We start from the raw sequence: 22574 nt of genomic DNA on the forward strand, positions 1-22574 counted from the left end.
AAATAAACCGGTAAAATTGACTGAAAGAAGTAGCCCCAAAGACATAGAAAACTATTACCTTGATAAGAGAGTAAAAAGACTGAACCCAAGTCTGGAAACGATTTTTGAAGAACCCCAAATTGTAAATAACGAAGCAGTAGTGATGAGCACGAGAAAATTCAAACGTTCAATCAACTTCAACGAAGTTGCGGCAAAAAACAGTGCAAAAGTTAAAAAAAGACAACGCAAAGCCAAAAGTCGGACTAAGAAAACCCACAAAAAAATTCCCCTAGAGTTCGTTATGCAGAAACTCCAAGAACTCGACGAGTGATCACTATATGTATTTTTTTACTATTTCTACCAATAAATTGTTTCCTTTTTGTGTGTGTCTTTGTTATGAATGAATCCGCGTTTGCGCGCACTCCACACGCAAATCTCCACGTGTGTGACGCAATCAATTCCTCCAAGGTCGCCAAATTGGCTCGAAAACCGTCAAATAAAAATGAGTTAACCAGCGACGGCCAGTCTCGCCAAAACCGCCTTATCACAATGTCAGTATTATCCCGTTTTGTGGCGTTCACCAACCGACACCCGGTGGTCCGCGGGATGATTTCGTACGCGACCATCTGGCCCACATCATGCATCATTCAGCAAACCATGGCGGGGAAAAATTTCGAAAATTACGACTGGATGCAAGCCCTCAGGTTCAGCCTTTATGGGGGCCTTTTTACCGCCCCCACTCTCTACGCCTGGGTGCGATTATCGACCATCATTTGGCCCAAAACCAATCTGAAAACGGCAGTCACTAAAGTGAGTCACTTATTTCAATAATGGAACAATTGTGATTAAAGTTTTTTGAAGGCTGTTGTTGAGCAAATGAGCTATGGGCCGGCCGCTATGGCCTGTTTCTTCTTCGGGATGAGCCTCATGGAGGGAAAATCGGTGCAAGAAGCTAAACATCAAGTCGAGCTGAAATTTTGGCCATCGTACAAAGTAAGTTTGGAGCAAATTCAAAGTCTGAGTACTTTGGAACGTGGAATTACGGCCAGACTAAGCTTATCACATGGATAATTCCATTGTAAACAACAAGTCTCTAGATGATTATTGTGTAATTATCTTACTACGGTTTCAACTAATCAACATTTTTGCAGGTGGCGATATGCTTCTGGCCGTTTTTGCAAACGATTAACTTCTGTTTCGTACCTGAAAAAAATCGAGTTCCCTACGTAAGCGTCTGTAGTTTGGTGTGGTGTTGCTTTTTAGCGTATATGCATCAATTACAAATCAAAAAACAGGCCGAAGTTTCGATTTTAAACGAACAGCTTTTACAAAACTGATGATAATCTCAATTTAGTCCAATAATACGTAATGTCGGTTTCAAATTGCTGCAAAAATCACATGTTGTTCCCTAGCAACCGTAAATTGTGACAGTGAAAATCTCAAATTTAATTGGCTGCTCGATTGTTCGTCTCCTAGCAACGGACTTTAGTCAGCGCACAGCAATTTGAAGCAAGTCATAGAGATCTTTGTGATTGCTTTATCTGTGTTACCTAAACCAATTTTTTATTTTATATAACAATTAGTGATAAAGGATGTAAATTTCTTGTCATATTTATTCATATTATTTATGAAAACAATATTTTTGATTAATAAACACGATTTTCTAGTTTGGTTTTTTATTACTCGGTGCGCAAAACGCAGTTTAGCGAATTAATTTTCGGTTTGGTTCTCTTTTTCGTGACCCAAACATTTAAAGCGAATATTAATTCGACCTTGAGTGCTTCAAAATAGGTCATCTAAAATAAAATAACTGACACGAAAAAAAAGCACAGCCAAAAAACCTACGTACGTGTTCCTCCACTGAAATATTTCGAACGTTCCACAAAAACTCGAGGATTGCTAAAACAAAAGCAACCGCCATTCCTACCCCCAGTACCAAAAAAACGCCCCCAACATTATCCAACGCCAACTCTGTGGAACTTTTTCCTAGTGTTCGCACGGGACAAGAGGGCTCATCGCGCATTTTTTTCCACCATTTGTCCTTCAGTTCGGTCAATTTTGCTTCCTCTTGTAGTTTCAAAATTGCGGTATTTATGGCACTTCTGTATGGATAATCAATGGGCATAGCAATCCCATACTCCTTGTTATCCAACCAATTGCCGACTTGTTTCAAATCGCATTTCGTCTCGATCTCGTACTCAATCTGTGACGATTCCATCAGGAAGGCGTAGAGGCGATTCTTGGTTGTTTGGACTCGTTTCACGCCATCTGCGTTATTTTTTTCAAAAACGCCCGGTTTTGCTTGAATCATAGTAGTCCACATTTTCTGATACGTCGAGTAATTCGATTCGCGAAAGAAGGCTTGGGTTGCTCCACCTTCAACTGTTCCGTATTTGATTTTCGTTTGTTTGGCTAAAGCCTCGGCGCTGTCTATGGTTGGCTCCAGGCGTTCCATTGTGAGAAAAGCGGCCAAGTTGGCTGTGTATGAACTTGTCATGATTAGGGAAAAGAACCACCACATTGAAGTTGCCAGTCGTGATGAAATTCCCCTAAATAATTTTGTAAATGATTTAATTACAAAATGATTTTTTTACTTTGGTAAAATGTCGCAACCTTGGGTCATTATGGACCCCAAAGTCAACCACAAGCAATTTTTGAGGTTCCAAATATTTTCAAGTTTTTCAGGTTTGGGGTTGCAAGCGTGTGGGTTTTCCCAATCTCCGGGGGCCATCCTTGCTACCAAATACAAAATCACTGAAACAACTAGATACAAAGTGGCCGTGTAAATCCAAATTTCGGGCGAGAAAGGCTCCAAAAAAGCAAAAATGTTGACATCTTTCTCTTCGGCTTTTTTGTACAAAATACTTATCCCCAGTCGCATAAATGGCATACTAAAATCGACCACTTCTCGCCTTTGATGAGTGATAGTTAGGTCGCAAATTGCCAAATCAGCTTTCTAAAGAAATTACAAATTAGAGCAATAAGTCATGATTTTTGGGACACGTACTCGATCCAATAAATCTTTAATCAGGCCGTTCCAAGATTTGGTCTCGGGGTCATAATTGCCATATTTGCCGTCTTTTGCCAAACGAAATTCGTATTTAAAACCTAAAATCCCGGCTATGGCATCTATGAGGTCCATGGAAAAACCCTCGTAACGGGAGTTCCCTGTCAGAATTTCACCCTCGAAACGAGGCTTGCGTTCCATTAAATATGGAGGACCGAGTCTAGAGTTACTTATTTAAGAAAAAAGTCTGATTAGTTGTGCCGTTACAACTTCTAGGTCGTCCCACATACAAATTTAGCCAATATGATTCTCTGTACAGTATTTTTTGCTTATAAAATTCGAAAAAGATAATACAGCTTTTTTTCATTTCATCTTGCTTATAGAAAAGAAATATAATACCTAAAATACATTTTCTTTTAAATCGGACTGTCTTGATGGTTTTCGTTGACGGTGCAAATTAGAAGTTACAACGGCACCCCAAATAGCAACAAAAATAACCTTGAAGAGATTATCAAAACACTCTTTTGCATGTTTTTAACCAACGCATCAAAACTATCATTTTCCCCCCGCATGTAGATCAAAATTTCTGGATTTTCGGGTCTCCACTTAGCTACAACATTTTCCCGATTGCCTTCAACAACAAAAATCGTGAAATTGAGCCTACGACCTGATGAATCAAACCCAATAGGGCCACTAGCACCAAAAAATTCTCTCTGGAAAAAAAATCCGAGACATCACAACCAAACCCAAAATTTTACAATTACGACTCTCATGAACGAACTAATCCTGAACCCGTGTGACCATTTTTGATCGCACGCCATTGGTGATGGTACAATTGGTTCGGTCACGTGGAGAGTATTCACAGAAGTGATAAATGAATGAATACCGTCTTGAATGAGAGCCGTTTCGGTCTACAATCACAATGAGTGTGATGCCAAAAAAACGTCAAAGTTTATACCCGAGTCGAGTAATTTGATTGGGTTTGTGTGAAATCCAAAATTCGGATTGTTGTAATGTTGGCAGTAGTGTTCAAGACGGAAAAATCCAAAGTGTGTGCGTCCACAGACGTTAGAAAGTAATTAAAGTATGACGATTCCATCAAATTGACTTCTTTGGCTTGCTTCAAAATTTCGATGATGTTTTCAGTGTCGCAGTCTAGAATAATCCGGTTGTGATTCAAAGCCCTAATTTCTTTCAATAAAGGACGGTGATCCGGTCCTGGCCCCAACTGCCTTACAATCACAGAACCGGAATTGAAATTATTCAATTTTAAAATTTGTTGCAACTTTACAAGACCTTTGTCGCTGTCGTAAAGTAAGACAAAATTTTTCCATTGCAAATTTTTAACAATGATGGCTAGACCGTGCGAAAACAAATACGAATCGGGGAAGAAGTTGACCGTCGTTTGTTTATTTGAATAAGAGGCGGGGCGCCATTTTGTCAAGATGAACGGAATTTCTAGTCGATTACTTAATGATTCGAAAATAGGTTTTGAGGCGAAAATTGCAGCCAATCCCGACCCTTCTTGCGTCACATTACATACTACAATTTTTTCCATTCAAGCTTGTTTTAATCCTCCAATTGCTACTTACAAAGTTTGCAACAGTAAAACGAATCATTCTGCGCTAAAATTTGGGTTTTGAGGGCATATTTCAAATGTTGTTGCATCATATTTGTGGTATCTATGGCATAGTTGAGGGCTGCTTTAGATTGGACGTCTTCACGTTCAAAAAATGCACCTGAAATAGGCGATGACGTGCGAAAAACACGTGCGTGGTTTACATACCGACTGTTATTTTATTTTTGTCATCAGCGAGACAGAAGAGATAATTGTAAGCGACGAAAATTAAGAGCCAAATTACGTTTTGGGAGAGAATTTTCATTGTTGTGTGATAAATCAAAGACACGCGACAGTTCTGAAGGAACACGCGGGTATCACCATGGGCACACATGCCTTGGAAAAGTGCCAAATACTTCCGAAAATAGCTCTAAGTTGGGTTCGCGGGCGATCATTCGAGAATTTAAATGAATCATCCTCAGAGATAAGCGAAAACCAAGGAAACCAACCAAGCCCTTTTCTTGTAGTATTTCAAATCTGGCGCGTCCTCGACCTCGTCCATTGCCATCGCCTCGTTGTCAAAATCAGCTGTTTGTCAAAAGTGTGTCCACAACAAATTTCTATTGATGTCAGATAACGTTTGTGGTCAGCCATCCCGTCGTCATCGTGTATAATGCCCCATGAAGATTTATTAATCAGCGAACGATGTGGCTCTTTGGGCAACCCCATCAAATACACCCGTCAAGGTAAGTCCTTTGAACGAAAAAAATTCTCTCGAATTTCCCTGAATTTCTCTTTCGAAAACAAGGTCAGAACGGTATCATCCGCAACCGCGAAATAAGCCAAGAATCCGTCGCGGATTCCGTGCTTCAAAGCGTTTTGGGCTTCTTCCGAGAAGTCCTTTTGCCCCATGGCTATCCAGACAGTGTAAGCGAAGATTACTTTGAGTACCAACTATGGGACACGGTCCAAGCATTTTGTAGTACTATCACTGGGATTTTTACCACGCAGGCGATTTTAAAGGGTGTGGGGGTGGGCAGTGCCGAGGCTTCGGCCCTTTCTGCCACCATCACCTGGATCATGAAAGACGGCACTGGAATGGTCGGACGAATCATCTTCGCATGGTGGAAAGGGTAAACCACCCACCAAAACCAAAAATACCCCTACCAACTGTTACTATATTTTTACAGAAAATCCCTAGACTCCAATTGTAAAAAGTGGCGACTTTTCGCCGACTTATTAAATGATGGAGCCATGATTCTAGAACTGTCAATACCACACGTCACGCACCTCTCCACTGAAATTCTTTGTCTTTCAACACTAATGAAAGCGATGGTAAATATATGATATAGGGTGTTTCAACTAAATTGTCACAATAAACTTGAGGTGGGAGTTGCAGGTGGCGCCACTCGTGCTTCCATAACCAATCACCAAGCGATTAAAGGCAACATGGCGGAGATTGCCGCCAAAGATGGCAGCCAAGAGACACTCGTCAACTTGATTGCAAGTTTCACTGGAATTTTTCTAATTAATTACTTTACGGATGCCACCACTCAATGGATTGTGACATTTCTCTTGATTTTTCTCCACTTGTATTCGAATTATCAAGCCGTCACTGCCCTCATTTTCAAGAATTTGAATAATTTACGAATGACCTTGATATTGAAGAGTTATCTGGCTGTTAATGCAGTGCTAGGCCCTGAATGTATCAATAAAACTGAATCAGTTTTTTTGGGATTTGGGACAAGCGTTGAGAAGTTTTGTGGTTTTAAGATAGTTCTGGGACAGGCACTTGGAAAGACTTTGCGACGTTATAATTCAGATGAATTGAAAAGTTTGACGGAAATTTACAAAGACAAAAAATATCTGATTGTACCTGATTTAAAAACGAGAACCATTTATGTAACTTTTGAAAAAGGTGAAACGCCTCAAGAAGTTATAGCAGGCTTTTATCATGCAGTATTACTTGGACTTGCCACTTGTATTTATAATAGAGTTACACTTGTATGTAGTTATTTAAATCACCAAAAAAATTTAGATTTTTTTTGTAGGAAATTTATTCAAAGCGACAATTACATCATTCCACTCCAATCACCAGATTGAGTACTTTTATGAAAAACTACCAAAATAATAACATAGCTAGTAATCTCCCCCCACCCCTCCTACAAGCTTTTACCGAATTTGTGGGACAAGAAATCGAAATGTTTTTCACAGCGCTGCAAGTCAATGGTAAAAAGAATTGAAATTAATTCATTACCAACAATTTTCTTTTTTTTTAGGGTGGAAAACCGACAGTCACTGCCTTTACGTGGACGAGTGGCGAGCGCAATGGAAAGACTTTGATAAAAAGTCATTATAAATATTTTTATACAGTTTTTATGGTTGAATGAATAACAGTTTTTGATAAAAAATATATATTTTTAATAAAAATACAGTTATTTATGACGTGGGTGTTGGTTCTTTAGGCCCTGTTTGCGATAAATGTTTGATAATATCGACCCAATTCCAGCCTCGGGGCTTCTCCCCTTTATTGTCAATTCGATTCCACTGACGGCGCTTTTGGGCTTTGGTCAAGTGTTCCTTTTTTGGAACTTTCTGACTCGTCGCCTTTAAAAAAAAATATATCGTATAATAAAAAAAAGTCGTCATCTAGTCATCCATGTAAATGAAATTAATTAAAACCACCACTATTTTGACATTTACCACAAATGGTTCAATCAAAGTAATGCCTTTTCATTTCCATGGATAACTAAATATGAAATTACTAACTTGTTCAAGTTCGGGGCTAGGTGATTTCTCAACCGTTTCCGCAATTTCTTCCGGTTGTTCCAACATAAGCACCTCAAATTTTTCTTTGATAAATTCAAACAAGGAGTAAGTCATTGACATTCCTAAATACTGTTGCGCCTCCTCTTCCACCGCAGACACAATCTTGTCTTTCAAAGGCTTGATACTAAACACACGACTTGAGAACGAACTTTGAACAAAGGGGAGCACTTACATGTGTTTATTGTAAAAAGTGTCCATGTTCACTTTAGGTGCTGCGTTGGGGTACTTTTCACCCCATTGTATTTCCAATAGAAATGATTTCGTAGCATCACTCTCCCCATACTGAAAAAATGGTTATTGTAATTGTTTTGGGCCCCCAAATGACTCACTTTATATTGGAAGGTGTTGGACGAAATCTGCTTAAAACAGTCGTCTCCGTCGTAAATTGACGACAGAACTTCGCGCTCTTCATCCTGAAGCTCAGTCTCTGACATTGTAACAATTTAAAACATTTCTATTTACAAAAATGTAAAATTTTCTAAAAATACATAACCCAACTTTCGGGTGACATAACCTTAATAATTTGACAGAAGACAGATTTCAAAGATTTTATTTGGATTTTATACATAATCAAGAGTGAAAACTAGTGGAGCTCCGTGAATCTGATACAAAGGATGTGTCCTGGGAACGCCAGCCGTGAAACGGTTTAAACTAAAAAATTCACATAACCTCCCTTTTTTACTAGAAAAAATCACTCACGTTTTTCATTCGGCGTATCTGATCTAAAGTGTGTGGTAAAATCGGTCTAATCGAATTAATTTCCATCAAAGTTAAGTTTGTAACGACAGCAGAAGCCCCATTATTCCGAACCAATAAATCAATTGAAGACCTCAATTTTGACATTCTTATGTCCCAAATATCTTTAATTATCGTTCTTATTTCATCCGCACGTGAAATATCATCAGAGGCGCACCCCAAAATTTGTTTCGCTTCGACCATGTAGAACTTACTGGGCATTTTCGTAAAGTTCCTACAATTTTGTTGCACTTAAAGGCTAACAAAAGTACTCACACCTAGAAAGTTTCTCTTCGTTTTTAATCGCCTCCAAAGTCTCGATTTCCATCCAATCAGGGGGTTGTATTTTGCAATGTTTTTGTCGCTTTAATTGGACAGCAACCCATAACGGTACTTTAACAGGCATACCCATACGAAATGGGCCAAAATCACCCGAAATTAGTTTAAGGTAGTCATCGTCTGTGGTCAGTGGGACAATCGTGACTAGTTGTTTCTCACCCAAAAATTCAACCTCTTCAGGATCCATTTTTCAATGGTCGAAGATTTTTCACGTTTGAATAACCTCAATAATTTTGGCGCCAAAAGTAAGGCGCATGCGCGAAATTGAATAATGCCAAGTTCACAAATCATTTAAAAATAAAGTGCGAAAACCGTGTTTTTTATTTAATAAATTATACTATACATGACTATACTAATATATAAGGGGTTGCGCGCTGTCTTACACCCACAGAATCGTCATAGGTCTTTTTGTCACAGTTACCCTTAACGACACAACTTAGATTTTTGAGGGGGGCAGATGGGGAAAATTTTGCGTGACTTCAAAGAGAAAACGACAAAGACAAAGATGTGAAACATTTCAATCAACTCTTAATAGGAAGGATTATTTTGCTCAAAAAGTTTGATAAATGCCTGTAATCACACTTTTGGAAAAATTGTCAAGAGGGCTTTGACTTTACACCAATACGCTGCTTTTGACAGTTGTCACAGTTAGTACCACCATGTATAGATAGTCCTGGTGAACCAACTTCCCTTATTTTCCATTGTCGGGCGCAAACCAAAATGTGGAGCAAGTTGGAGCTTTTATTTTATCTGACAGATGGCACCAGCGTAGACTGGGACTGTCACAATGTTTACAAGAAAAAAGATACACGCATCACGTTGTTAAAAATACGACATTTATGAAGAACAATTAATACCTGAAGGATGCCAGCACCGAATGGTAGTGGAGTTTTTTTTCTGGAAAGCATTTATTCTGACTTCAATGTTTCGATGTCTTTCGCGGCCGAAAATGCATCGAACCGAAGTTTAGAACTATTCAGAAAATATTATTATTTCAGCGCGAAAAAAGCAGAAGTTGTTACAAGATGACTAACTTGGGTGCTGAGATAACATTTTTTAATTTCGCATCATTTTTTTTATAAAAAACAAAGAAAATTTGTGAAATTGTGACAGTCCCAGTCTACCGTGCTGCCGTCTATCAACTTGCTCCAGCGTTAGAATCAATTATAATAGCGAGTTGGTTTACCTGTCTGTCTCTATATCGTGGTTAGTACTAATGTTGTTGTTATCTCTCAGAAAGTCAAATGAAATTTCCTAATAAAGTAATGAAGTACAAGAACAGTCTAAAAGAATGCATGTAATAATTACTCCGCTTTTTTTACGTGATGAATGCTTCTGGTGTATTTGTTGTAATGCGGATTCCTTTTGACAAAGAAATGAAAGTAAACATTCTCCACAATTAATACGACAACACTGATGAAATAACCAATAAATAGAGCTACAATTGCCCCAAAAAACTTTTTCATGTTCATGATCGCTTTCATTTCCTCTTGCGTACTTTGTACTTCGGCGTTTAAAATCGACGCCATCACGTCTTGCAACCACTTTTTAATCAATCCAGCTTCCAAAACTCGCCTAATATATTTATCAACTCGTGGTTTAATCGGTGAGTTTTTCTGCAACCCTGCAAAACTCCCAGTCAAGCATTTTTCCGGTTTAGTTTAATCTCACCGATCGAAATGGGCATTTTGATGACACAGTCCGTCATTATATGCAAATTACGATCCTCTCGTGCAATATCGCGCATTTCTCTTTCGGACTGATTCTGAGTGGTCCTAGCGATTTGAAATCGTAATTGTCTTTTTACTAAAGCTTCCTTCAGGTAATAGCTGTTTTCGTAAAATGCGAACACGCCTTGTGCCACACGATCAACTGCTTCGTTTGAATCGTTAACTAGTTCGAAATTTTCGCCGATTAATTTCGTTATTGGGTCGAGAGATGATTTAAAAAACTGGCGATTTATTTCGCCCCAACCGCCGCATTTCAACCGACTGTTTACCAATTCTTGAAGAGTGTCAATTGTGACGCTACAATTTTATTTAAAAAAAGGAAAATGCAGTTGGACCGAAGTACCGAGGAGTTGGTCGTGCTAAAATAGCAGTCATACTGGCCCTATAAGCTACCACAAGTAGCAAACAATAAAGCCAGTACCACCCTGTTAACATGCGAAGCGACCAACCTGTTGGTAATTTGGGCAAAGAAACTAAAAGTAGCATACTATAGGTGTACAAAACACTATTGAAAGGTTCACTGAATTGATAGAGTCCGATTGACTGGCCTTCAAATCGTGGAGGTTTGTATTGTTCCCTCATTTTTGTGTATTTAAGATTAGAATCAAGTTTCTCGATTTCGGGACAAATTGATAAAATTATGATTTTTTTGCGTTTCGTATGAATTTCTAAAACTTGCGATTTATTCTGGCTTATAGTTTCATGAAACCGTGCTAAAGCATGAAAAACGGCACCACAAATTAAAAGACAAACTAGGACTGCAGCCCACATTGCCGGTCTAAAATTTTTGTTTTAAACTAATTCTAAGTATAGATTCAAACCTAAAATACTTGAAAGGTAGAATCAGTGTTTTCCACGAATTATCAGTCAGTGACTCAGGTGTTAGAAACGTGAGACACTCGGTATTATAAGGAATGCTTAAATCCATCAAATCAAGAATGTACGGAGTGTAGTACAAATCCCCTAGCGCTATATCGGCGTTGGTACTAACCATCTCACCCACTAAGCCTGTGTACTTCCCTGAGCTTTGTTTCCCACCCCACAAATCCACATCAACATTCACCGGTTCGTAAAGCTCACAATGGAAGTTCATGGCGGCTGAAACCGTTTGCAAAATCTACAAATAAACATCAATTCGTTGACAACTCACTTCAACTTCAGTCCCTGAGAAATTCCCAATGACTGTTCTTGCAGTCTTCTCTTGCAAACTTTTGGTGGTACCTGGAATGTGGCTAAAAGCCGCAACTTTGAGAGTTTGGTTGCGTAAATCGGAGGTTTTGTCACGAAATAAATCAATTCCTTTGCGAAATTTCGATTTGGTCCAAATGTCTAATCGACGAGGGATGAGGATTGAGGTGATTTGAGTGGGGAATGGTACGGTGGTGATTTCGTACCAAGGCATGTTTTTCTTGGTGTCTGATTTTTGACCACTGTATCGCCGGATAAAAATCACATTGATTATGCGTTTCCAAAGGTAGAAAAGGGGTTTGTCGAAAAGGCGGTTGTCATAAAGGAGAACAAATTTCGCACGGGTGTTGATAACACGGTACTTGTCGCCAAAACGTAGCAAACGCGAGACTTGAAGGGCATTTGATAGGAGAATTAGGTACATTTGACAACCTTCGTTTTTTGCAGTGTCTAGACAAGCCTGAGTTTCTTCAAATGGGGAAAGCAAATCTTCATATTCATCCACACGTATCTTAAAACTGGATTTAAGATAATACAAATGATTTAGCAATAAGTACCACAACAAAAGTGATAAAAGGGCCAAATCTGCGGTACCACGACTTTGTAAAAGTACCACCGTAAATATCGTCACTTATTAGAACAACACATTTGTACGGAAGCAAGTTTTTTATCATCACTTCTTCTAAAAGTAATTGAAAATTATGCTCATCTTCAGTCGCGTCATTGTGCAAAAGTGATTTAATTTTAGAGTTATTATTTTGCGAAGAATAACTGACCAAAAAGACAGCACCCAACAGTACGAGATTCATTTCGAGACTGACACTTCAAACACGAAAATCCCATGTAAATTGGATTTGAATAATAAAAACAGCTAGTGAAAAGGTCATTTGTTCAATTCGAGGGAATTAAGAAAATCAAAGGCAATAAAATATAAACTATATTCTCAAAATTAATACAGTATCAAAAATATTATAATTCATCACGAATTATCGAAACTTTTTTGTCATCTTCTGCAAACCATTTATTGTAAACACTGACCGGATCAATCATCCAATGCTTATGAAACGATACAGCATCCTGTGTTTGCAAATACTGAGGCGGATAATCAACAGGTCTTGCCTAAAACTCACTTTTCAAAAACATTTTGTATAATTTACAACCAATAAATAACCTGGTGAAAAAGTGGCGAGTGTGTAACACTCACACCCAAACTGGCAATACACAACCCTAGAAACATATCATCAGGAGTGTTGATAGATGGACATTCACAAAAGCCAGGCTCTGTTAATTTTTTTAGTAACGGTTTACTAAAAATTATGCCACCGCCACCGGTTATGTAGTTATAACCTCTGGAATCGTAGACGTTATAACCGTAGCGTTCACCTAAAGCCACCTGATTGGTGGAATTATAGCACGTGAGCAATTGCCGGATTCTGGAAACTCTACACAAGGCTTGCCATTCTTTTAACTGAAGTGAATGGTATACCATACCCTAAAATCGTATCATCATCTGCTAGAACTATCCATTTGATTTGGGGTGTAATTTTTTTACGGATGTGGTGAAAAATTGCCAGAGTTTTGGCACAATGGCCTTGTTCAGTGTTTGGAATTCCAAGATTAATGGTGGGAATTGAATTATCTATCAAAAAATTACTTAGAGAACAAACATTAAAAAATGGGTTACCTGTAGTGTCGCTAAAAAATTCAATAGTGGCGACATGTTTGGCCCAAGTTTTTTGTACCACTGGTACTCTTTCTTTATGAAATTTGGCGCAAGTTTTGACCGCGAAATAGATCGATTCAGTTTCAACCAACTCACCCTTAAATCACCAAATCATTTTCTTCGTGCTCAATTTTTTTCCCAACTTACGCATTGTTGGAAGGGTTGTGCATAAGTGGCACAGTCCTTGTACTGTGTGATACAAAAAGTCGGTTCATTCGTTAAAACCTCCCCAAGACCTTTATCCCATACAAAAAGCGCGAATTCGTGAGCATTGTCGATTCCAAAATCGGATTGTGGGGTGTTTTGTTGAGCCAACCTGTCGGCCAGTCTGAATTAAAAATTAATTAGGTTGCTCGAAAAGTCAAGACGGACCTTTTGAGCAAATTTGCTGAAACGGCGATTCCTGAAGCCGGATTTGGAAATTTGAATTGGTTCGGATTGTCATAGAACGCGAAATGATGGATAATGGTGGCTTCCATGTCGTGCAAAGAATGGCCAAGCCATAATGGTTTGTTAGAATCGTATTTACTTAGCGCTTTGCGTAAATTGGCAAGATTGACTTTAGTTCGATCTTCAGCGAAGAAAAACCACGAAGTATTGTCTTTGTGTAAAGCGTAAAGCTGCGGAATCAATGGAAGAATAGTCCAATGTCCGACATGCGGAAAATCTTTATGCGAGAAATAAACAACCGGTTTTTCCTGCAAATAATTCAAAAATAGACACTCAAATTTCCGTTCCTTATCGTAATCGAAAGTTCGAGAACAAACGTTTTCCGCATTCAATTTAACACGAAACGAATTCAACTATCGTAAATCGTACATTAAAGGGGGCATAATTAAGTCTTATCGATCCGAGAGCTGTTAAAAATTAAGAGCGAATTAACTGGACTCACCTGCTGTAAGCTTTCGGCTTGTTCGTTGAGTTCCTTCTTTAAATTTTCAGCGACTTTCAGATGGTGTTCGTTCGGTTGACTTAATATAATTATAACGATATCTTTCGCGATGCCTGAAATCAATTCGACATAAATTCGACGAACAACAGCTGCAAATTATTCTTCGACAGCTTTAATGGAGCGCTGCTGTAATTCGATCGAATTTAGATTCATATCGCGAATAACTGATACAACTGATTCGATGAAAAATTCAACGAGTGACACAAAATACACATAAATCACTTATTTCCTGACGCCATATCTTCACTGGAACTTATTTATTCGATACTTGGTCGCGTGATGGCAACAGTTTTATGAACAAGCTCATATCCATGTGTTGATCCACACACCGGGAAATGAGGTGTTTTCACGCCAACGACCAACAGGATTTTAATTTAAACCAAAAATAAGAATAGACTTGTCTTGTTGTTTTATTTACATATTTATAATTAATTTGATACATTCCTAAAATAACACATTGCTTTAACTAGAAATCTCTTTCCACTGTGTAATAATTTTTCGAGCGATATTAATCTCGCCGAGCACTTTACTGAATGAAAACATTTCGTTTTATATTATTATGAAATAATTCGGTTACGGTCGGTTGCACTTAATTAATTATTTCCTCATCATTGTAAACATACATTTCTAGCAATTGGAGCAAAGATCGGATTCTTGTTTTGGAAACTTTGTAACTAATTAGCCGTCAGAACGTTTCTCTGCTGCAATAGATCAAAAAATATTGGAAGAACGTAACAAAAATTGCTAGTTGCTTTATTAATTAGTCGCGTCATCCATTATACAGCTGTCTCCGTGATAAATTATCCCCCCAAAGACAAGAAGAAAAAAAATGATCGATTAAAACTTGAGATTGCGAAAAACAACAACAAACAAAACTTGAATACAATTCCGCTGATATATCAATTCCCCTAATTAAATAAGTTGGGTTAAAAAGCTCTGTCATTGGCTCGTTAGAGCCGAGAATTTAGCCGACCGGAAACGAGTCAGACGTAAGATAAATCACACCGCAAACAAACTTCTTCCGCGAGTTTCGAGGCAAAAGAGAAAAGCTCTTGGTTCTCGCTCCGGGCTAGTTACCGGATCATCGACGGTCCGGACTCCGGATTATAAACTACGTGATGCGATTCAACAAATTGGAGGTATTGAATTTCTTATTCGGATCGGAGAGACAACGAAAACGATCGACATGTAGCTGCTTATTACATTTACGCCACTTGAAGAGATTTTAAATTTAAAGCGAGGCTGAATGGAATTTTTATACGACTTGGAATTTAATTTCTGGCCGATTTTGCCGACTTATTCTCCTTCTAATTATTTGCAGATTTTTTCTTTCATTACCGTTTCTCGTCATTATCTTGTTTTTCTCGTTTGTTACGTCCTTGATTCAACCGCGAATAATTAAGTTTCTCAGGTGGGTATAGTAACTTCCATCAACATAAATCGCCCAAACTATAACGAATTTCTTTCTGTTCTCGGTTGTGAAAGTCGTAATTTGCTCGAACCGCAAGTTGGACGTGTTTTCCCTAACACACTTTAAAATACAACTTCGGTGAATCTCCGATTCGAATATAATTTTCTTTCCCTTTATCTATTTCCAATAGCTGCTCGCTCTGCATGCACCTCCATATAAATACGTAATGTCTCCACCCACCCAACCCCTTCTACTTTTAAGCAACAAATCATCGTTTCGCAAATCCCCCTCGTGTCACTTAAACATTTGACAATCGTAGCACGTGACTTGTCACAGCAATCTCTGATCCGATACGGTGGCCGTTTAAGGTCATTTCTTCGTATTTTTACGAGATCGGCGAACGTTTCTCGTTTTATTCGTTCAGAGTTTATTGGACAGTAAATTTCGAGAGTTTACACTCTGGCAACACTCTAATTAGGCATTCAGACCAAGTAACATAGGATAAACAAGGATTCTCTCTTGTTTTAACAAGAGTAATTAGAGTGAGGTGTGAGAAAAATTCGTCAAGACTTTGAAATGTCATAGAGATAAAATCGATAAGAAAGTCAAAACAAGAAGTGTGCAACTTGGACGTGACGCGAACACAACTTTACACTTTGAATGACGACGGAAGAAATACAGTGTGTTTTAAAAATAAGAAAAAATTAAAATTTACAAATTGTCTATTTTCTGTTAAACTTACCCAATCTTGAGACAGTGATTAAAACCAGTAAAAAGCTGACAATTATCTCCATCTTGGCCCTAAAAATGTAACAATAATTTTGAATAAAATGCTCTGAATTCAAACTTTACGTTTAAAGCGCGCGACTTGAATGAGAAACTGTGGGAAATGTTATCGGCGACAAACACGCGCAACCCTCTTTTAAAGCCAATGGAAACGCTTGCGCGCAAAACGATTTTTTTCTTTTTCGACTTTATAAATTATTAACTTACGATAAAACTTCAATTGATTTCTCATTAGGCTCTAACTGGATTAACGAAAATAGCAAACCCCACAAAATAAGCAGAGGGATGAACGATTCACATAACCTCAATTTGATGTTTCCATTATACTTACATTTTTAACCGACTTGGTGAAGAGTTGGGGTTCAAATTTTATCATTTTTTTGTAAACTGAGGTGATTTCGTTGCAAAATAACCATTTTTTTTGCTCGTATTGGAAAATGTAAATGTATTATCAAAATAAACAAAAAGTTGTCAAAATTTTAAGTGCAGCGGCATCTATTAGCTAGGGGATAGAACGTTGAGTTGCGGTTCTTAATAATTATCTTTTTAGTAAGCAATTAAATAAATATTCCATGATTTTTCCTTTTACGAAGGAATTAGGTAAACTCGTTTCTGGACCATTAGAGTGTCAACAGTCAATATGTCGGGTCATCGAAATGAAAATTTCAGATAAACTAGAATCGAGATCGTAAAACTTTTACCACTAATGTGTGTAAACAGGTTGTTTGAATATTTAAAAATCGACAAATCCATTAATATCGTTGTTCTTAATCTCTGATGTCTCATTTTTTATTTAGGCGGAACTGCAAAACTTGGAAAAAAATGCACAAAGTTTCCAGTCATTAAAACTCATCTCTTATTTGGTATTTCTTTGGTCTAGATTTCTCAATGAAACATTCGCTCATTAACGACTCGAAAAACATAATTAAAACGACTTCAAAGCGCCTATCTGGTCGATGAAAGTTACTGATTTATTGCTACAATAAAAAGACAGACAAGTTTCAGGAATTGGAAAAAGAATTCTGGTGTTTCGAGCGCATGATAAAACGCAGCATTCATCTCAAAGTTATAAAAAATAATGCCTTCAGTTAGGGATTTGCGATAAACAGCGTTTAAAAAAATAAACATCAGCAAAATATATGTTCATCTACGAAAAAAACAAAACAGAATAAAATTTTGTAGATCTAAGTGACTGAAAGAGTGATATATTAAAAAAACTATAGAACTGCAAACAGAAAAAATTTAGCATTACAAAATTTTATAATAAAATCTTGATACGACATCGTACGTACGAGAATGGAAATTTATTAGTTTTCAAAATTTTGGAGGTAATTCATTTTGCAAAAAACTGAAGTACTTAATGGTATTTTTTTATTTTAAACATAAAAATATTAAAATATTGTTTAGTAGTGATTACATTATGTGTTTATAATCCACAAATTGGTAATAATTATAGCTATTTCGAGTAAAAGTAAATGATTGAAACTTTTTCAACTCTCAATTTTTTACAGTTGTTAAATTTCCGCCACAACATTTCCTCCCGATTTCCATATCGGGTCACTCGCGACGAATAATCGCACTATAAAAATACCAGTCGCGTCTAAAAAATGCAGCCGCCTTTGGCGAACTCCGCCAAAGAATGAAAGAGACCAGCTCAGAAGAGAGAACTACCCTCCGGCTCAGCTCGGCCAACTTGCCGTGAAACTCCTTCAAGTTGATTTCCACCAGGTGGACTCACTCCAAATGTTCTCTCGTCCAATCTCCCCATGTTCCCACCTCTTCGGACGCACCTCCGGTTCTTGAAGTGTGTCAGTGTGCCGCTGCTGGATCTTCAGCCGGCAGCAGCATCTTGTTGCATTCATGTCGAAACTCCGGTGCGATGCGGGACTCCGGTGATCGGATCCGTCGCGAGAGAACTTCTCCGACGAGTTCACGAACAGTGTTGAGGCGAGTGCTGGTGTTGTCCGAGGGGCGGCAGTTCCGAGAGGCGGCGGCCGTTCTGCAAAAGCTCAATTGTAATAGTGTGGCGGCGGTGGCAGCTGATCTGCCCCTTGATTTCTTGGCAGAGGGGTTGCCACACTCGGCGCAACTGCTGGAGACGCTCTTCAACAAGTGAGTCACGGGGACCAAAAAAACATTTTTTTCCAACACCTCCAGGTCATGTTTTCCCAACAAATACTTTTCGTTCCGCAATAACACAAAAGATTTAAGTTTTTTGAAAAATTGTTTCATTAGTTTTAATCACGATTTTAATTATGTACCTACCTAGGTAAATAGGGATAAAAAATTATGGTTAGCTGAAATTGTGATTGTAAAAAAGTATACCAGTACTACCACTGATTAAATACTATGAATTATTGGGTCCTTTTCAGTACATCCTTTGCTCTTGCTCCTTTTTTATTGTTTCATATCTTGTAACAAAAGAACGAAAATTTTAAACGCACCTTAAAATTAAACTAACGTTTCTAATTCTAGAAAAAACATAGAAAGTATGGACATAAGAAAGAAAATGAAAAAAATATTTAGGTAGTTTAAACTAACGCATAAAATTCATACTTTTGTTGTGAGTTATTTTTCAAAAAAAAGGGTGTTCTATTTAAAAATTTTAAGTGATTCAACTTGTAACAAACCTCTTAATTTTTTATCTTCTTAAGTGCAATGAACTAAAAAAAATAGTTTGAAGTTTCTTCTTTGAACTGGTGGAAGTCCTACTTTTCTAAGATTCTTAGTTTTTTGTAATATTTTTTTTAACATGTTTCAAATGATTTTAAAAACTAAAGGTTCATTTTTTAAGATTTAAAGATCAATAATGACCGTTTCAAATCGCTATGCATAATATTTACTGAAAGAATTTTAGATGGGATATTATGTATATTTCTCCTTTAAAAGTTTCATGAAATGCACGTTTGTTTTAATAGAAAACGCAGTGCTTTAAATCTAAATGTTAATAATAGATTAATTTCCCTTTCGAACCCTCTAAAGTCGATCGCACCTCTCGAATAGAGTAAAAGTTATCCCATTTAACTTATCAAGATGTATTTGATTTGGAGAAGAATAATAGCGTGCCATTCCAACTTTTTCTCGTTTAATGAAGAAGGACGATGTTTTTGTTTGTCTCTGCGTGCCTTCGTCAATTAGCGAAGAGGAATGAAGTGTGTCGGACGATTTTATTGCAATGGCAATTTGCATGGCTTTTTCACGCATTGAGTTACCGTTTTGGTGAACAGTTAGAGGGATTTTATCACGTACTTGGAAGGAAGAAAAAATTATGCTCAAATGGTATTTGGAAGAATTGTCAGTTTGTTTTAATTTCAGCATTGGTTTGATATATGATCGCTTTTTCAGCACGACCGTTATACGGAGAGGAAACGATTTACTTTCTTCGGTTTCCTTTAGTCCGATATGATATATGACCTCAATCGATCAAAAACAAACAAGTTATACTAGACCCGATTATTTCTCACTTGGCGTGTTTTCTTTTTCGAAATAGTCATCTGGTAGCTTGGAAAAAATCTCTATTATATTAATAAACTCGCAACTATATCATTATTTTATACTTAACACTCTGACAGACTCATAAAACTCCGTTATTTTCACACGTGGAATCTCAGAATTGTTTCATTTTTTTACTGTTAATTAGTTGGGTTGAGACAAAGCTCTGGTTTTTACTTTTTAGGTTAATAACATCAGGCCAAAGGCCAAATGTGAACGCTGAACAGGTGCTCTGGCAATTGGTTAAACTGTTCGCTTCACACGAAGACCCAACGCTCAAGACTAAAGTTGCAAGATTAACACAAATCCTCGTCGACTATCAGCCGGAATTTTATCGAATTCTAGCAACAAAGAAAAAAGCTCTGGAACATGCTATACAAGGTGAGAAGAAAAAAAGAAACTTTCTCTCCTCAAATAAATACTCATTCAATTTGTGTTTGGAAAATTAGCAACTATTAGCACAACCACAATAATTAGAAAGTGTACAAACAGCATTGTGTGATGGGAAACGGACGGTGAAATCCACTGGAACAATAGCAAAGACAGATTTATTGCGCAGAGGAAACCCTTATCTCTGTTCCTAATCATCTATGAAAAATCATTTTCTTGTATTTTAGTACATTTTTTAGCAAAAAAAATACATAAAAGCGTTTGTCAGGTTTGGGGTGCCACGGGCTGACCCCCGACGCCAGCGGCCTGACCCACCTCCATGTGGCCATCAAGGCCGAATTGCACCGGCACATAGACGCCTACAAAAATGCGCTGCACCGGCTTGATGAGCTCGGCCTTGCTGCAGCCAATTCCAAAAAACCTGTGGATGCTTCCCACCAAAGACTTCTTGCCTTGCACCACTCCGAAGTGCAGCAAAGACTCATCGACAATAAAACGCTCCTCACCATCCTCGACAAGCCCGACTTGAAGCAGCTGCGACCGTTGGTGGATACGTTGGCCACCAGAGTGCAAAACGACAAAGAGGCGCTTTTTTGCGTTTCGCAACTAAAAAGGTTTAGCTGAATTTGAGTTTTGCAAATGTGTATTATGTATTGATTTTAGGCTGCATCCGAGTTGTGAGGAGAAACCTGTAGCTGCTCTGCTTATGGCTTTTGCACGAGGATGTGGCGCCCTCTTGGAGCTTATGCAGACTCCGGAAAGTCCTTGCAGCAGCGATGGGTATCATTCAGAGTCGGAGCAGGATAACGATCGAGGGTGAGGGCGATGATTTTTTAGAGGAAATCGATTTTCATTTTGAATAATTTAATCAAACGTTTCGTATTACACGTGAGTCTTGGAGGCTTAATCAAACTAATTGGCGGTACTCGAATTGACAAATTAAATGGATAAAATAGAGAGTTGCTCGATAATTACAAGCCGACATGCGAATTATAATTTGTCTTTAAAATAATTTAATTGAATTTTACACGATTTCGTGACGAAATTCACGATCTTGGCTTGCTCTATTTTATAAATTGATAACAAATACGGAAACGATTTTAGTAGGTACCAATACTATCTCACCGACTCGTTTCAATATACACCGGTCATTAAAAACTAACTTTTACTTCCTCCTAAATCGGAATAAACTGATAAACGGCCCTCAATTGCGAGAAATGTAAAAGTTTAAATAATTAAACGTAATAATAATATAATAGAGAAGACTACATTAATTCAAAATTAGTTTTTTTTTTAATATTACATAGTATAGTCAGATTTTACATTGTTTTTCATCTTTGGTATAATTACTATAATAAAAAAAAAAATGATTGTCGTAAAATTTGCTTCGAGCCGTAACGACGGCCATTCGTGTGAATACATATCGGATTTCTGGTCGCAGTGAGCATTATTAAAAAACAGCAAAGAATCGAAACAATCGAATCAAACCGATTTCCACTAACGCTAGACCTGTCTCTAATTGCCTCGTCGTCATGGCAACATCGAATTCAAATGTTTCGCCACTAGTAACCCCGCTATTTTTTGTGGAAACTGTTATTAATAATGAAAGCGGGTTGTTCGAAATCGTTGATTTTTTTTTTCCCAGGAAAGACCTCATCGGCCGCTACGCCTCCCTGTACTACCAGCACCGTCCTCGTGCCCTTGAAGCCCTCGACTCGCTCCCCGAGTTAGCTCACGCCACTCAACTCAAATCGAAAATCCTTTTCTCGGTGGTTGTCGTAAGTAACTCGATTAGCAAATTGGGCGTAAAGTAACGAGGGTTCGCAGCTCGCTTTCAGAACCTGCAAGAATCTACGCGATACGAAACTGAAAGAGACATTTCGAAATTTGCATTTGGATTGTCGGACGGCCGCCGGTCAGCACCTCCGTGACGATGTCGTCCGGTGTTTGGCCGCCTGTGCCGAGACGTATCCGCTCGGTGAAGCCGAGCACCAGGTGCGGGCTCTGGTGTGCGATACTCTCAAAGAGTACAAGTGTTTGGAGACGTGTACGGCGTTGAGACGATACGTGGGGGACGTCACCAGAGTGGCTTGGCTTTTGGTCAACCAGGTGCCGGGATATGAGCTCGATACGGACTTCCAGACGCCTGTGAGGCTCAAGAATGACAGACATCAGAGGCATCATTCGGCTGATCGGACGAGTGATGTGGTCAAAGCCTATCTCTGGCCGGCTTTAGTTGTGCAAAATGTATGCGTGTATAAAGCTGTTGTGGTCACTGGAGGGACCTGATTTTATTCCACTCTAATTTTTTACAAATCAAATTTTATTTACTCAATGCATTTACTTTGTAATTTGTAAATATTATCGTGTTACGTTTTATCAATAAAGTAAATACAAGCTTATTCGTCGTTTTAATTACATTAATAGTCCCACTATCGACGTTATCATAAGTTCG

The 22574-nt window shown here is 38.1% G+C and overlaps 8 protein-coding genes and 1 long non-coding RNA gene across 14 annotated transcripts; 3 read left to right on the top strand and 6 right to left on the bottom strand.

The window, feature by feature from the left end:
* Positions 1-438: 438 nt before the first annotated feature.
* On the top strand, positions 439-1645 carry LOC103314362 (mpv17-like protein). Its single transcript, XM_008200234.3, has 3 exons — positions 439-789; positions 841-972; positions 1131-1645. The coding sequence occupies exons 1-3, from the start codon at positions 529-531 to the stop codon at positions 1314-1316; spliced, it is 579 nt and encodes a 192-aa protein (XP_008198456.2). The 5' UTR covers positions 439-528; the 3' UTR covers positions 1317-1645.
* On the bottom strand, positions 1575-4938 carry LOC657048 (glutamate receptor ionotropic, kainate 3). Of its 3 annotated transcripts, XM_008200236.3 has the most exons (10): positions 4773-4938; positions 4579-4725; positions 3945-4528; positions 3751-3897; positions 3654-3699; positions 3485-3596; positions 2987-3206; positions 2574-2935; positions 1829-2528; positions 1575-1775 (listed from the first exon to the last, which is right to left on the bottom strand). In XM_008200236.3, exons 1-10 carry the CDS (start codon positions 4936-4938, stop codon positions 1659-1661), a joined length of 2601 nt encoding a protein of 866 aa, XP_008198458.1. In that variant the 3' UTR covers positions 1575-1658. The 3 variants fall into 3 exon arrangements, with proteins under 3 accessions (XP_008198458.1, XP_008198457.1, XP_015839171.1); XM_008200235.3 differs by having other exon boundaries at positions 3485-3699; XM_015983685.2 differs by having other exon boundaries at positions 1825-2528; positions 3485-3699.
* A 211-nt stretch (positions 4939-5149) lies between these two features.
* On the top strand, positions 5150-6989 carry LOC656970 (uncharacterized protein). Of its 2 annotated transcripts, XM_064355166.1 has the most exons (7): positions 5150-5290; positions 5353-5471; positions 5528-5677; positions 5735-5879; positions 5931-6548; positions 6596-6773; positions 6824-6989. In XM_064355166.1, the coding sequence occupies exons 2-7, from the start codon at positions 5455-5457 to the stop codon at positions 6901-6903; spliced, it is 1188 nt and encodes a 395-aa protein (XP_064211236.1). In that variant the 5' UTR covers positions 5150-5290; positions 5353-5454; the 3' UTR covers positions 6904-6989. The 2 variants fall into 2 exon arrangements, with proteins under 2 accessions (XP_064211236.1, XP_968556.2); XM_963463.5 differs by having other exon boundaries at positions 5353-5677.
* On the bottom strand, positions 6942-7903 carry LOC656880 (uncharacterized protein). The gene is made up of 4 exons (XM_963380.4): positions 7703-7903; positions 7546-7655; positions 7314-7497; positions 6942-7151 (listed from the first exon to the last, which is right to left on the bottom strand). Exons 1-4 carry the CDS (start codon positions 7805-7807, stop codon positions 6984-6986), a joined length of 567 nt encoding a protein of 188 aa, XP_968473.1. The 5' UTR covers positions 7808-7903; the 3' UTR covers positions 6942-6983.
* A 4-nt stretch (positions 7904-7907) lies between these two features.
* On the bottom strand, positions 7908-8641 carry Psf2 (Partner of Sld Five 2). Its single transcript, XM_963296.4, has 3 exons — positions 8387-8641; positions 8073-8343; positions 7908-8024 (listed from the first exon to the last, which is right to left on the bottom strand). Exons 1-3 carry the CDS (start codon positions 8632-8634, stop codon positions 7944-7946), a joined length of 600 nt encoding a protein of 199 aa, XP_968389.2. The 5' UTR covers positions 8635-8641; the 3' UTR covers positions 7908-7943.
* Positions 8642-8981: 340 nt separating this feature from the next.
* Positions 8982-12230, bottom strand: LOC656706 (glutamate receptor ionotropic, kainate glr-3). The gene is made up of 8 exons (XM_015983686.2): positions 11923-12230; positions 11328-11876; positions 11008-11294; positions 10521-10955; positions 10119-10474; positions 9756-10071; positions 9666-9701; positions 8982-9094 (listed from the first exon to the last, which is right to left on the bottom strand). The coding sequence occupies exons 1-7, from the start codon at positions 12172-12174 to the stop codon at positions 9680-9682; spliced, it is 2217 nt and encodes a 738-aa protein (XP_015839172.1). The 5' UTR covers positions 12175-12230; the 3' UTR covers positions 8982-9094; positions 9666-9679.
* Positions 12231-12289: 59 nt separating this feature from the next.
* On the bottom strand, positions 12290-16727 carry LOC656626 (uncharacterized protein). Of its 3 annotated transcripts, none has more exons than XM_015983689.2 (9): positions 16569-16727; positions 16194-16252; positions 13981-14093; positions 13461-13786; positions 13236-13404; positions 13050-13185; positions 12857-13004; positions 12537-12807; positions 12290-12484 (listed from the first exon to the last, which is right to left on the bottom strand). In XM_015983689.2, coding segments are annotated over exons 1-9 (1374 nt in total). In that variant the 5' UTR covers positions 16571-16727; the 3' UTR covers positions 12290-12334. The 3 variants fall into 3 exon arrangements, with proteins under 3 accessions (XP_015839175.1, XP_008198454.1, XP_008198455.1); XM_008200232.3 differs by having other exon boundaries at positions 13236-13416; XM_008200233.3 differs by lacking the exon at positions 16569-16727 and adding an exon at positions 16304-16508 and having other exon boundaries at positions 13236-13416.
* An 864-nt stretch (positions 16728-17591) lies between these two features.
* On the bottom strand, positions 17592-20551 carry LOC135265422 (uncharacterized). The gene is made up of 2 exons (XR_010333081.1): positions 20435-20551; positions 17592-18236 (listed from the first exon to the last, which is right to left on the bottom strand). It is a non-coding gene; the product is annotated as an uncharacterized LOC135265422 (long non-coding RNA).
* Positions 18117-22521, top strand: LOC656542 (uncharacterized protein). Its single transcript, XM_008200230.3, has 6 exons — positions 18117-18349; positions 19914-20110; positions 20388-20733; positions 20783-20935; positions 21765-21897; positions 21947-22521. Exons 1-6 carry the CDS (start codon positions 18117-18119, stop codon positions 22406-22408), a joined length of 1524 nt encoding a protein of 507 aa, XP_008198452.1. The 3' UTR covers positions 22409-22521.
* The last annotated feature ends 53 nt before the right edge of the window (positions 22522-22574 follow it).

This window comes from Tribolium castaneum, chromosome 2, assembly GCF_031307605.1.
Source record: "Tribolium castaneum strain GA2 chromosome 2, icTriCast1.1, whole genome shotgun sequence".
Lineage (NCBI taxonomy): Eukaryota > Metazoa > Arthropoda > Insecta > Coleoptera > Tenebrionidae > Tribolium > Tribolium castaneum.